General features: G+C 42.6%; 2 protein-coding genes across 5 annotated transcripts in view; one reads left to right on the top strand and one right to left on the bottom strand.

The window, feature by feature from the left end:
- The window catches only part of agtpbp1 (ATP/GTP binding carboxypeptidase 1), a 26307-nt gene extending 21789 nt beyond the window's left edge, over positions 1–4518 (bottom strand). For all 3 annotated transcript variants that reach the window (XM_086110712.1, XM_086110711.1, XM_086110713.1), the window contains exons 1-3: positions 4214–4518; positions 2460–2518; positions 185–315 (exon numbers count right to left, since the gene is read on the bottom strand). In XM_086110712.1, the coding sequence (XP_085966838.1) occupies positions 185–315; positions 2460–2491 (163 nt within the window). In that variant the 5' untranslated portion in view covers positions 2492–2518; positions 4214–4518. The remainder of the gene's footprint in view (positions 1–184; positions 316–2459; positions 2519–4213) is intronic.
- Positions 3872–12103, top strand: naa35 (N-alpha-acetyltransferase 35, NatC auxiliary subunit). 2 transcript variants are annotated; one of them, XM_086110715.1, is made up of 23 exons: positions 3872–4264; positions 5664–5792; positions 5866–5899; positions 5992–6106; positions 6774–6848; positions 6937–7104; positions 7183–7249; positions 7340–7383; positions 7466–7516; positions 7873–7956; positions 8025–8139; positions 8245–8423; positions 8716–8775; positions 8848–8954; positions 9373–9439; positions 9531–9629; positions 9843–10021; positions 10095–10231; positions 10441–10508; positions 10582–10722; positions 10976–11098; positions 11675–11755; positions 11821–12103. In XM_086110715.1, the coding sequence occupies exons 2-23, from the start codon at positions 5672–5674 to the stop codon at positions 11878–11880; spliced, it is 2175 nt and encodes a 724-aa protein (XP_085966841.1). In that variant the 5' UTR covers positions 3872–4264; positions 5664–5671; the 3' UTR covers positions 11881–12103. The 2 variants fall into 2 exon arrangements, with proteins under 2 accessions (XP_085966841.1, XP_085966840.1); XM_086110714.1 differs by lacking the exon at positions 3872–4264 and adding an exon at positions 4573–4683.

The raw sequence follows: 12103 nt of genomic DNA, 5'->3' as shown, positions 1-12103 counted from the left end.
ATGCATTAATTTTGAAATGGAAAAATACTGCTTCCTAAATATCGCTAACATACATTTTTGTCACGGACTGAATTTCAAGTCAGCAGTCATCAATCTCTTTCTGCCACCCGGTAGACCAATGGCACCTATTAGTTAAAGATATTGTACAATACAGTGTATAGATTTATTATTCGTGAGTGCTTACCTTGTGTCTGTATAAGATGTAGGAGCTTGGAGGTGATCTGCCGCGCCATCTCAGGATCCCTCACCATGGAGTCCCCGGTCATCTTCTCCAGCTGGGTCAGCAGGATCTGCACTCTGGAGTTACTGGGAACACTGGGAGAGAAATGAGTGTGACCATCAATTGGATTGAATTTGCTTGAATTTTGAGTTTTGTGCAAAAAAACAACTGCACTGTAGAGTAGAAACCGAGCACAGCATTGCTTTCATCCATTTATTTGTGTATTGGAATGTTTGGGAATAACATCCCGTTGGGATACATCAGGGTCATCTGAGGTTAGCCATTTAAATTCTGTGTTCTCTTAGTTTATCCCTGTTCAGTTCAAAGACAGCCCAGGCTCCAAAATGACACTTGATACACAAAACAAATAATCAACGGGTTTCATAATGACATCAACAACAACAACAAAATTTTAATCCTCATGGGCGAATGATTAATAACAAGGCTGCATTTAAAACAGCCATGTTCCAACAGACAGGGGTGGTATTTATAGAACTAGCAAAACACCAGGGTCTGCAATGTGGACTTTGGTAGACACGATTTCAGAAAGTTTAGGGCAAGGCCTTTTGATCAGCTGGATGAGCGGGGTGAAAGGTTGCTGCTTGGTACGGCAAGAGAAGAGAATCCAAGTTGTACCCAGCGCAGCTCAATGTTCCCCATGTCCTTATAAAGACACAGCAGAGAAGAGTGCACACTGGGGACAGCGCAAGTAAAAATGGCAAGCGAGCGCATAAGAGCGTTCAATACATGCCCAAATAAACACATTGCATCAGTTATACATGAAGGGTCATGAGGGCCACACTAAAAAGAAATACCGAAGCATTTCCTCATATTATGTTACTCGTTATTCTCATTAAAATATTCTGGAAATAGTTATCCTCCGAGTATCATGAGATTTGGTCATGTTTCATAATCTTGAGAATTTCTTTGTATTTATGAATGTATTCTCACTTTAAAAAATGACTTAATTCACAAAAGATTGTAATATTGCAAATGTGGAATATTTGTCCAAAAAGGGTTTTGTTTAATTTTTCTTGTATATGAACAGTTTTGATATTAAGACTTTTGGGGGGTTGGGTGGGGGGGGGGGGGTCCCCTACTCACAAAACCAGGGGGGGGTCCCCTACTCACAAAACCATGGCTTTAATCTTGTAAAGCAATTTTCTTGTGACATTATAAATAAAATTGTATAAAAGTTTTTTTTCTTTATTCCCTTAAGTACAACTTTATTTTGTTTTTTTGTTTTTTGTTTCAGGCTGGGCAGATCTGTTCCTAGAGGGCACTCATTCACTCTCCACTTGCAATCAGTTGATCAGTCATCAACTCGGTCTAAGTGCCTGCCTGATCTTTATGCAGGTGCCAGATGATTCCCACTTCTGGAAGTGGTATGTTGGCGAACACAACGGGGTGTAGCTGCGTGTTCGACAGTGTCCTCTTTTACTCTTTTCCTTCTCACTCATACCTCCACACGGCTTGCTGCCGAATCCTTGGTCCAGCCTTGTTCCACCTTGTCACCAAAGTCCCACATTTACTAAGCACACCCAAAAGAGCCCATCGCTTCACTAAGAAATTTCTCCTGCACCCTGCTCATACACTATGCTTTTTTTGTCATTAAACCCTGCCTCAGCTCTAATCCTCTGTTTCCTCTTCACTTTTGAGTCTACAAAAAAAAAACATAACAGCTTTATTCTCATAAAAGTCATGTTTTAACATTAAAAAAATGATTGTTTAACATTTTTATTTTCTCCTAGGATTATTTTTTTCCTTTGGAAATATTACAAATTTTTGCAGTAACTTTTTTCCCCCTTATAATAAGATAAGATAAGATAACCTTTATTTGTCCCACACTGGGGAAATTTGCAGTGATTTAATTCCCATATAGTTTCAATTTGGTGCATAATATTTTTTCTTGTAGCATAGCATTACAGTTCTTTCTTGCAACATTGAGTAAATGTACATTATACATTTGCATAACACACATAATTTTAAAATGGAGAATTGTGACAATAACAAAAAGCCTCTGCATAATTGCCCATGTTAACCTCATTCACGTGAAGTTTTTGTGCACAAAAATAAATAATAGGACACAAAACAAGCATTGGTGCTACACTGGGAGTTCAATAGGTATGAGAACGCACTCAAGGGTGCGTAACAGTATGAAAGAGTAGAAGCGTGGACAAATGGCATCATTTTGCTTGGATGAAATTGGGCTTTTAAAGTAAAAAAAAAAAACACTCACCCCTTCTCTGAGGCCATCTTCGGTTTGTTCATTTTCGTCACATCAACGTGGCATGTCGTCTATGAAAGACATAAACACTGAATGCATGCAGTTTCAAAACTAAGTGGCTTGAGTGAACGGAGCCAATACGGGAGCACTTGAGAGGCAAAATAAGGCCAGTCATAAACCGTTTTAGAAGTGCATCAGTAGTACATTGAATCTTAACAATATCATGCTTTCATTGAGTGTATAATGTGTCATTGCAGGACAACATGCAGCTGTGTTGCTGTTGAATGGGCACCAAAATGGGTCACGAGTCAATTTGTATTGACAACAGTCAGAGGCAACTGTTTTAATATATTTGTTTTATTCATTCAGGCATATCCTTTCCTGGCAAAGGGCTTCATGATCCCTGCTTGTTGCACTAAATTAAAGTGTTCTGTGTTATATTTAGTTCATGATAAAATGTTTGGGTGCACGATATATGCTGGTTACTTCCTGGTTGGGTGCCACAAAAGCACTTCCAAATATGGGCAAGCTGGGACTCGGGTGTTGTCATCCATGCCTGTTGCCCCGCGACAAACGCATTGAAAACCAAGTGCGGTGTGAAAAGACAATGTAGTCATACAGACAATGAAGAAGAGTTTCATTCAACTACTGGAAGTAACCCAGTAATCTGCAGTAATCGTACCTGCTTTTCGCATAGGATAAAGAACACATGCCTGTAACTGTTATTAAATTAGATTGTCTATATGTGTTACTGCACCGATTGTGTACAAGCCTCTAATCCTGAAAACATTATATCACCCCCATTAGTCGCTATTCATTAGCATTAAGTTAGTTGACTTGAATGCAAATCATGCAGTCGTTTTACATACCAAGTGTGTCTTTTTGTTTGTGACATTAAACTTGACTCGGAGTTGCATCAAAATGCTTGAAGTCTCTTTTTTGAAGATTTACTCACAATGACTGAATCGCTGCTTGTTGTGAGTGAGCAGAGTTGAATGCCTTGCCACCATACACCAAACATAGCAATTTTTCCCCAACAAGTCATAGCATGACTCTTTTTCTAAAAATAAATAAATAAGCAAATAAATAAAAATAGCCAATTTGTAGCAATTTCATGCATTTTATGTACTTTATTTTGCATGTATTATGTATTTTGGTAAATGTGGGTCTGCATGGGGGAAAATATATTTATTTCTAATTAAGGTTGACAAACGGTCACATAAAGTAAATACTAAGCAATAAGAAAAAAAAAAGATTGGGCCAAATGGTTGAAGTAAGGGATGAGAATTGGGAACTTCCTTTTATTGTTATTAGACATGGGCACTTATGTTTTGGGGGCCTTGTGGACTGATTTACAATTGCAGGTTTCCAAGCCCTGTTTAAATATTTATCAAGCGAGCTTGACGTTGTTGTTACTATCAGGTCTTTCTGTCACTTGACAGCCATTGCAATTTGAAAAATGGCTGATAGCCTTCCTATGACCCCCTTACAAATCCATCACAAAGCAAAGTGAAATAACAACGTAGATGAAACACGAGACCGCCGCTGGTAACCAAGTCGCCGTAACTGTCTGGAAGGGCGTAAGAAAACACTCAAGAGGCTACAAGCGTTAGCTGCCCGGGGGCCGCTGCACCTGCCGTCGCGGACGAGTGAGTCTGTTACCGCCGGACTGAGCTCACAAGAAAGCCGATTTTAAGAACGCCCCCGCCGCGTTAAGACAAAGCGGTCAACCCGGGCGGCGCCGTACGGAGGATGGGATGACTTACCTCCGAAGCAAGGAACGGCTGTCCTCCTGAGATAACGGCGGCAGCTAAACGGTGTGTATTTATTGTGTAATAGTGTGTTTCGTCTGGCTGGCTGGCTGAAACGCCCTGGTGATGTTGTGATGAGTGGCAGCCCCAAGACTGTCAGAGAGAGAGAGGCTGTCAAAGTGAGCGAGCCACGCGAGAGTACGACTCTTACTGCGGTTTTACGTGCTCATACGCCTTTGATACAGCCAGTGCGCCATGGTCGTCACCAAATACAACACTTATGGTATAATCTTCAGCATTGGGCGGTGAATTACAAGCGGGAAGTGTCCCGCGGGGGCTGGGTTTTGAACGGGATGCCAAAAAACTACAAATCCCAGCAATTTAGGTTTCCTGATGACGTCATATTATTGTGTGTGTGTGGGCTGTAGGTCCCGTGAAATTATTCCCCTTCAAGCTAAAGCTACATGGCTATTAAAAACAATAAGGTATGTATCGGATTTCAGTCAAAGCAACACTTTTAAACTGTTATTATTCATGTGTGGGACTTGGATGGTTAAAACAATAAATATAAACATGTTACCTAAGACAAAATGGGCTATTTAGCATTACTGCCTCTAGCTAGCTCTGCATCTTTTTGTAGAATCGTACATATTTTCGTATTGCCTATGTCCCTCCAGTCATTTACTTTCATTAACCAAACAGTGTGTGTGTACATGTTCCTTTCTTTCACTCCGTTGCATGATAAATCAAGTTATTGTGAACTGTCACTGTTTGTTTGTTTATTTAGTTGGAAAGTAAATGATACTGGCACGAATCTTCCAGATTAGAATCTGTCTAAAGTAGTAACGTCCTCTGATTTTGCGAATCTGTTATAATAATTGACTGGAATCGTTATCCAAACCCAGTTAGACATGTCAGTCTGCTTTGAACCCCTAATTTGAGATCCTGATCCTTGTTCCAAATCCTAATACAAGCTTGAAACCCCGACGTTCTCTTCAAACTCTAATTTGAAACCCTAAAACATTTTTGCTTTTGCTCTCGTTACTTATTTTAGTTGTAGTAGAGCTCTTGTTCTAGATAGGACTTCCAAAGTAGTTTAATGCTCCCATGAATTTCTTTTATAGTAATTCACTGTAGCCTCAATTGTTATCCTAAGCCAGTTCGACATGCAGCAAGCAATGCAGTATTAAATAAATACATACATACACACATACATAAATGCTCTTGTGATTCTCTAGTAGTGTGACTGTAGTAATTGTTATCTTAATCCAAATAGACATGGTTTAGTCGTGATGGGCACTCTCCCCTATTGCAGTTAACCAGAGAGTATTTAGTGCAGCCAAGCATGCCATTGACCTACCATGAGCTGCCTCTTCGTGTGATGCCAGAGTAGCGTTTAGATTTGATAGGTAGGAAAATTAATAAGAAATGTGTCTCTTCATGTCCTCTGTGTGTGAATGCGCAGTTGTCACCATGGTGATGAAGTCATCGGGGGAAGAGGATGATGCTGGCTGGGGTCTGGGCATCCCGGAAAAGATGAAGAACAACGCCAACTGGGTGGACATTACCCATGATTTCAAGAGTTCTTGTAAAGGTACATAATAGTGGACATCAGGTAGATATGTCTTCCTCTCTTTTTACATTTACCTTCATTTTTTTTAATGTAGAATTGAGCCTTGGGGAGTTGCTTCATGACATGCTGTAAGTATGGAAAGGACCAGAATACTCAAACAGAGAAGATTTAAGTGTATTTACAGCAACAACAACAAAAAACACTTTTCTGACGGTGGCAGGTTCGGCTTGTTTGAGGCCATGTCGGCCATCGAGATGATGGATCCCAAGATGGACGCCGGGATGATCGGGAACCAAGTCAACCGGAAAGTGCTCAACTTTGAGCAAGCCATAAAGGTACACCACTGCTCGCATTGAGCACATGTGAACACAGCCCATTGCACGCACAAAGTCAATTTAATGTGCGTGACGGAGAGCAAAGTTTTTCCTTACAACAGACCTTAAACCTTAGCTTGAAACCCAAACTCAGACTTGAAACCCTAACACAGGCTTGAAATCTTGAAACCCGATTTGAAATTTCAACCCATGCTTAAAGCCATAATGTGAAATCCTAAACCAGGTTTAAGACAACGTTTGAAACGCTCATTTTAAACCACAACCCAGCCTTGAAGCCCACAGTAGAAACCGTGTCCCTTGTTTGAAATCCAAACTTGGGTTTGAAATCCGAAAGCAGCTTTGAAACCCTCATTTGAAATTATTTCCCTTGTCACAAACTCAGAATCGAAACCACAATGTGAAACCCTAAAATGGATTTGCAGCCAAACTTAGAATTCGTAATCCAGGTTTGAAACCGTAACACAGTTTTGAATTGACAAAACAGGCTTGAAATCTACCTTAAAACCATAACCCTTGTTTGAAACCCTCTTGAAAAACACTAAGCTAGGCTTGCAACCCTAATATGTAATCAGAGTAGTGGCGCGTAGAACATATTATGGAAAAGAACATTTTGGACTTGACTTCCCCTTTAGATGTTCCTCATAAGTGTCCATTTTATTCCCTGAAGGAACACGCCATCAAGGTGAAAGATCTGAGCCTCCCTGAACTCATCGGAATCATGGACACGTGCTTCTGCTGCTTGGCGAGTCTCCCACTGAACATTCAACAATCTCTCACCAACGTACCCGTGCAAATGTTTGAACATGTACTGTACGTGTGACCGGGTGCAGATCACATGGCTGGAGGGCCACTCCCTGGCTCAGACGGTGTTCACTTGCCTGTATGTCCACAATCCGGACTTAATTGAGGAGCCCGCCCTCAAGGCCTTCGCCCTGGGCATTTTGAAAATTTGTGACATTGCACGGGAGAAAGTCAACAAGGCAGCTGTGTTTGAAGAGGTGGGCCGTAGGTTCGATACCTTCATGGATGTGTGGGAGGACGAACCCGGGAGTGACATCTGCTCTTTGTTTCTGTAGGAGGACTTCCAGGCCATGACGTACGGCTTCAGGATGGCCAACAATGTCACTGACCTGCGGGTGACAGGTACAACATGGTTACGCTTTCGCATGTTGTCTCATCCGAAAAGGTCAAACAAGAGCAAAGATCAATACCGTCGCCCCACTTGTCTTCCAGGTATGCTGAAAGATGTGGAGGATGAGTTACAGAAGAAAGTCAAGGTAATCTATTGATCATGGTTAACCCGCCGTGCCTGCCGCCTCCTTCGGTGTTTTATGTTTTGTTTTTGCGTCCACCTTTCAGAGCACACGCAGTCGTCAGGGCGAGCAGCGAAACCCCGAGGTGGAGCTGGAGGTGATTGTCTTTTGGGATACATAAACGCTAGCAGATAAGTGTGTGGACAGCTTCAGATGTGTTGGATAATAGAGGCTCACTACAAATAGCTAGACCAGTTCTTTTTTTTAAATGATCGAGTAGTGGGTCATCCATCACTGCTTTTATTGTCTTATAGAAGCTAAATAAACATGTAGCTTCCCTTTCTTGCACAGACAGCAAATATTTAGTGTGTCTCGTGAATAAAATTTGCCAGGGAAATCAGATCATGTTCCCAACTTGTTGTTTCTACTTCCACTACTTTTTTTTGTAAGGGAAGCACCGACTTGTTGCTAATGTTCCCTAAATTGCTGTTCCTGTGTGTGTGTTACTTCCAGCACCAGCAATACTTGGCGTTGTTCAACCGCATCAAGTTCACACGTCTTCTCTTAACGGCACTGATCGCCTTCACCAAGAAAGAGGTAACTTGGCTAAGTTCCCCTTCAAAAAAAGGCACGGAAGTGAGTGACACGTTTGTGTTGTGTAACAGACCAGCTCGGTGGGGGAGGCCCAGAAGCTTGTCGCCCAGGCAGCTGACCTCCTGTCAGCCATTCATTCTAGCGTGCAACACGGCATCCAGTCACAGAACGACACCACCAAAGGAGGTTAACAAAAAAAAAAAAAAAAACTCACACGTCTAATATGTATTTTTAATAAAAATGACTTGCTCGGCTAGTTTTTGGGGGGAATAAAAAATATTATAATGGCAGATCACCCCATCATGATGGGCTTCGAACCACTGGTCAACCAGCGCCTGCTGCCACCCACTTTCCCTCGCTATGCCAAAATCATCAAGAGGGAGGACATGGTGGCTTACTTCGGCAAACTCATCGAGCGCATCAAGACCGTCTGTGACGTCATCAACACCACCAACCTGCACGGCATTCTGGTAATGGCGGAGGATTGTACCTAATGCAAGTTGAAACCAAAAGTTTACATCCACGATATAAAAATGCAGATGCTTTTTTTTTTTTTTTTTTTACTAGCTGACATGAGATCATAGTAAACGTTTCTGCCTTCTCACATTTTTCTGGCATTTAGCAAATAAAAATAATCTCGGTCATCCAAACAGGAAAAATTATTTTGATTTCATGTCAGAAAGTGAAAAAAAAAGTACAGTATATATTTTTACATATTGTGAATGTCTTCTGCTTTATTATCTTGGTTACACTGAACTATAGGACTTTTTCTGTGAGTTCAGCGAGCAGTCTCCTTGCGTGCTGTCCAGATCTCTACTTCAGGTGAGCTCAGGCCCGAGCGTATGCTTGTTAAGGCACTGTGGACACTGAACGTGATTGTTGTGGTCCATCTAGACGACCTTTCTGATTGACAACAAGAAAGTATTTGGCACCCATCTGATGCAGGACATGATCAAAGACGCCCTCCGATACTTCGTCAGCCCACCCGTCCTTTCATATAAGTAAGTCTGAGATTTCTGGATCTTGAAATCCTGTGCATGGAGGCCATCACTACATCCACCTGTGCATCTGCTTTCTCGTCTTGCATTTTGTAATGAATACAGAGTTTCATTCTATTGTTCCCGCCCATGGCTTGCTGTTCCTGTTCCCGACTTGCTGTTGCTCTAAATCTCTCCGTCTTGTGGCCTTTGTCATTCAGAGAACCTAGTGAGCATGTTTGTCAATTTTTTTCCATTGGCCTAGCAACATAACTACTCGTATTCGCACCGATGGACAATTGAGAGCCTTCAGTGAATCGAACATGCGTGTTTACAGAGTACATGCATCAGAAATTAAAAACGCAGAACCTCTAACTGTGAGGCATCCGTTATTCCACCAGAGGAAATAGTTATGGTACTTGTGCGTGTCTCGTGTGTGCAGGTGCTGTCTGTTCAACAATCACCAGGCCAAAGACTACATCGACTCTTTTGTCACACACTGTTCCAGGGTATTTGAGCTGTTCTCTCTGCTTCCTGCCCAGTCACTCTTCTTCATTGACGTAACTTGCATCCTATTATCTTCCGGTTGATTTTTGCCAGCCGTTCTGCAGCCTCATCCAGATCCACGGACACAACCGAGCTCGGCAACGGGACAAGCTGGGTCACATTCTGGAAGAGTTTGCTACCTTGCAGGATGAGGTGACATTACCTTGACGATAGTACGCAATACGAAAACAAATATCGATCACCTAAGAAGTAACGTGATCCATGCTGAGACAGTTTTTTTTACCCCATAAGAAAAAACAAAGGTGGTGGTATCTCACTGAGCGACCCCCCCCCCGCCCCCGAGATTTCACTAATACAGTACAATACAGTAGCCACGTGTGTCCCCCCTACCCCTCTCACCGGCAGGCAGAGAAGGTTGACGCAGCCCTTCACAGCCTGCTGATCAAGTATGAGCCCCAGCGGCAGCACTTGGCCTGCCTGGGTACCTGGATCCTCTACCACAACCTGAGGATCATGATCCAGTACCTGCTCAGCGGCTTTGAGCTCGAGCTCTACAGCATGCACGAGTACTATTACGTCTACTGGTACGCCGCTCAGCCCTCGTAGCCGCGACAGCTGCCCTCAAGTGAACCGACTTAACGGCTCGTCGTTGCGCAGGTATCTGTCGGAGTTTCTGTATGCGTGGCTGATGTCCACGCTGAGCAGAGCGGATGCGTCACAGATGGCCGAGGAGAGGATCCTGGAGGAGCAGGTGAAGGGACGCAGTAGCAAAAAGAGCAAGAAGAAGAAGAAAGGTACATGGTTTTTCTTTTCCCCCCTCCATGAAAAAAAGCAATCTGACAATTTAGCATTCCTGTAGCATATATTTTAATAAATGTATATATTTGCTCATGTATAGGTACCGTATTTTCCGCAATATTAGGCGCACCCAAAAGCATTCAATTGTCTCAAAAGCCGACAGTGTGCCTTATGAATGTAGCATTGCTTCACAATTTGTGTGCAGTTCGTCCCCTGAGCAAAGAGATCACCATGAGTCAAGCCTACCAGAACATGTGTGCCGGCATGTACAAGGTACAACAGCGCCACCTTTCTTTGACCTCCGCTCAGTTTGTCAGTCAGTAACCCTCGTTCACCCTGCGATCAGACAATGGTGGCACTGGACATGGACGGCAAGGTGCACAAGCCTCAGTTCGAGTTGGACAGCGAGCAGGTTCGCTACAAGCACCGCTTTGCACCCTTCAACAGCGTCGTCACCCCGCCGCCCGTACACTACATACAATTCAAGGTGGGTGCTTTTGCTTTGGACTTGTAGGGTTTCTTTTATCAGGGTTTGAGTTATAAAGTGCTGAGACACTTGCAGAACATTTTCACAGAGTTAAGATTGGGGAATTTTGGAAGTATTGGAGGGAAAGGTATCATATTATATTGTTATCTATGACGCTTTAACCTTCAAAGCATCATCACACATCATGTCGACAAACCTTGTGAGATTTCAGTTCAGTGAGAATGTAAAAGGATGAACGCCCTCCACTCCACAGGAAATGTCTGACCTGAAGAAGTACAATCCTGCTCCGGGCTCTGCCGACCTCTATCTGGCTGCCAGCAAACACTTCCAGCAGGCTAAGTTCATCCTGGAAAACGTCCCCAGCCCGGACTCGGAGGTCTGAACATTCATTTATATTTGCTTACGACCTTAAGTTATTCCAATTTACTCATGTCGCAAATGAACAAAAATGCCATTACCGGTCATCCATTGGCCCCTCCTCCCCAAAACAAAACAGATTACATTTCTCTATGCATGTAAAAAAAGATCCACTATTCAACATCAAAGAGTTTGAAGTAAACAGTAAAATAAGCAGCTGCTGTATTTTTTTTCAAGTGGAAAGGAAAATGCACAAAATGACCGTTCAAGGACGACACAAAGCTGCTGAATAAAGAAACCAACGTCCAGTGGAATAACTCATTTTGTACATTTTTGTACATACAAAAATCAATTGACATTTTTAAATATTATATAATAAAATATTGGCCTTGTTTTTTTAAGAATCTTTGGGCTTTATTAAAAAAATATGGTGGGAGTGGTCGCAGTTGCCCATGCAGTAATAACATGATTAAATAGAATGTAAAGATTGAAACCATTTTATTCAAAGGCTGTTTTTGGTACGCGCACCTCAACATGCATACGTACAATCCATGTAGATTTGATGAATAAACATTTTTGTGTTGTGTGATCGCAGGTGAACGGTATTCTGAGAGTGGCCAAACCCAACTTTGTGGTGACCAAACTCCTGGCTGGAGGACACAAGAAGGAGACCATGGTATGGATAACTAGAATTCTTATTACCACTATGTCACTTGAATTCCGTTGCATTTGAATCACCAGGTTTTGCCCGAGTTTGACTTCACGGCTCACAAGTACTTCCCTGTGGTCAAGATCATGTGACACTACAGATGCAATCACCTGCCGTGCTTCAAATCCACCCATCGCAACCGTGTGTGCGCTTTTGTGATGAAACTGTAAATTGTGTGTGTGTGTGTGTGCACGCGCGTGCGTGTGTATTGCCAATGTAAGTGTTAAGACCAGTGGCGGCTTGTCAATGGAGGGTGCTGCCCTCCTGCTGAGCTGAGTCAAAGGGACAAAAATGAATAAAAATGAGAAAATACTA

Source organism: Hippocampus guttulatus, chromosome 5 (genome assembly GCF_054856545.1).
Source record: "Hippocampus guttulatus isolate MCC_2025c chromosome 5, RoL_Hgut_1.0, whole genome shotgun sequence".
Taxonomy (NCBI): domain Eukaryota; kingdom Metazoa; phylum Chordata; class Actinopteri; order Syngnathiformes; family Syngnathidae; genus Hippocampus; species Hippocampus guttulatus.
The sequence above is the reverse complement of the archived record's forward strand: the minus strand, read 5'-3'. Positions and strand labels throughout refer to the sequence as shown.

Bases quoted from the DNA above. Each gene is read 5' to 3' on its own strand.
- naa35 (XM_086110715.1), top strand. From the start codon at position 5,672: ATGGTGATGAAGTCATCGGGGGAAGAGGATGATGCTGGCTGGGGTCTG. The intron at 7,250-7,339 runs GTACAACATGGT...CTTGTCTTCCAG, and splicing joins CACTGACCTGCGGGTGACAG to GTATGCTGAAAGATGTGGAG. The intron at 7,957-8,024 runs GTAACTTGGCTA...GTTGTGTAACAG, and splicing joins TCGCCTTCACCAAGAAAGAG to ACCAGCTCGGTGGGGGAGGC.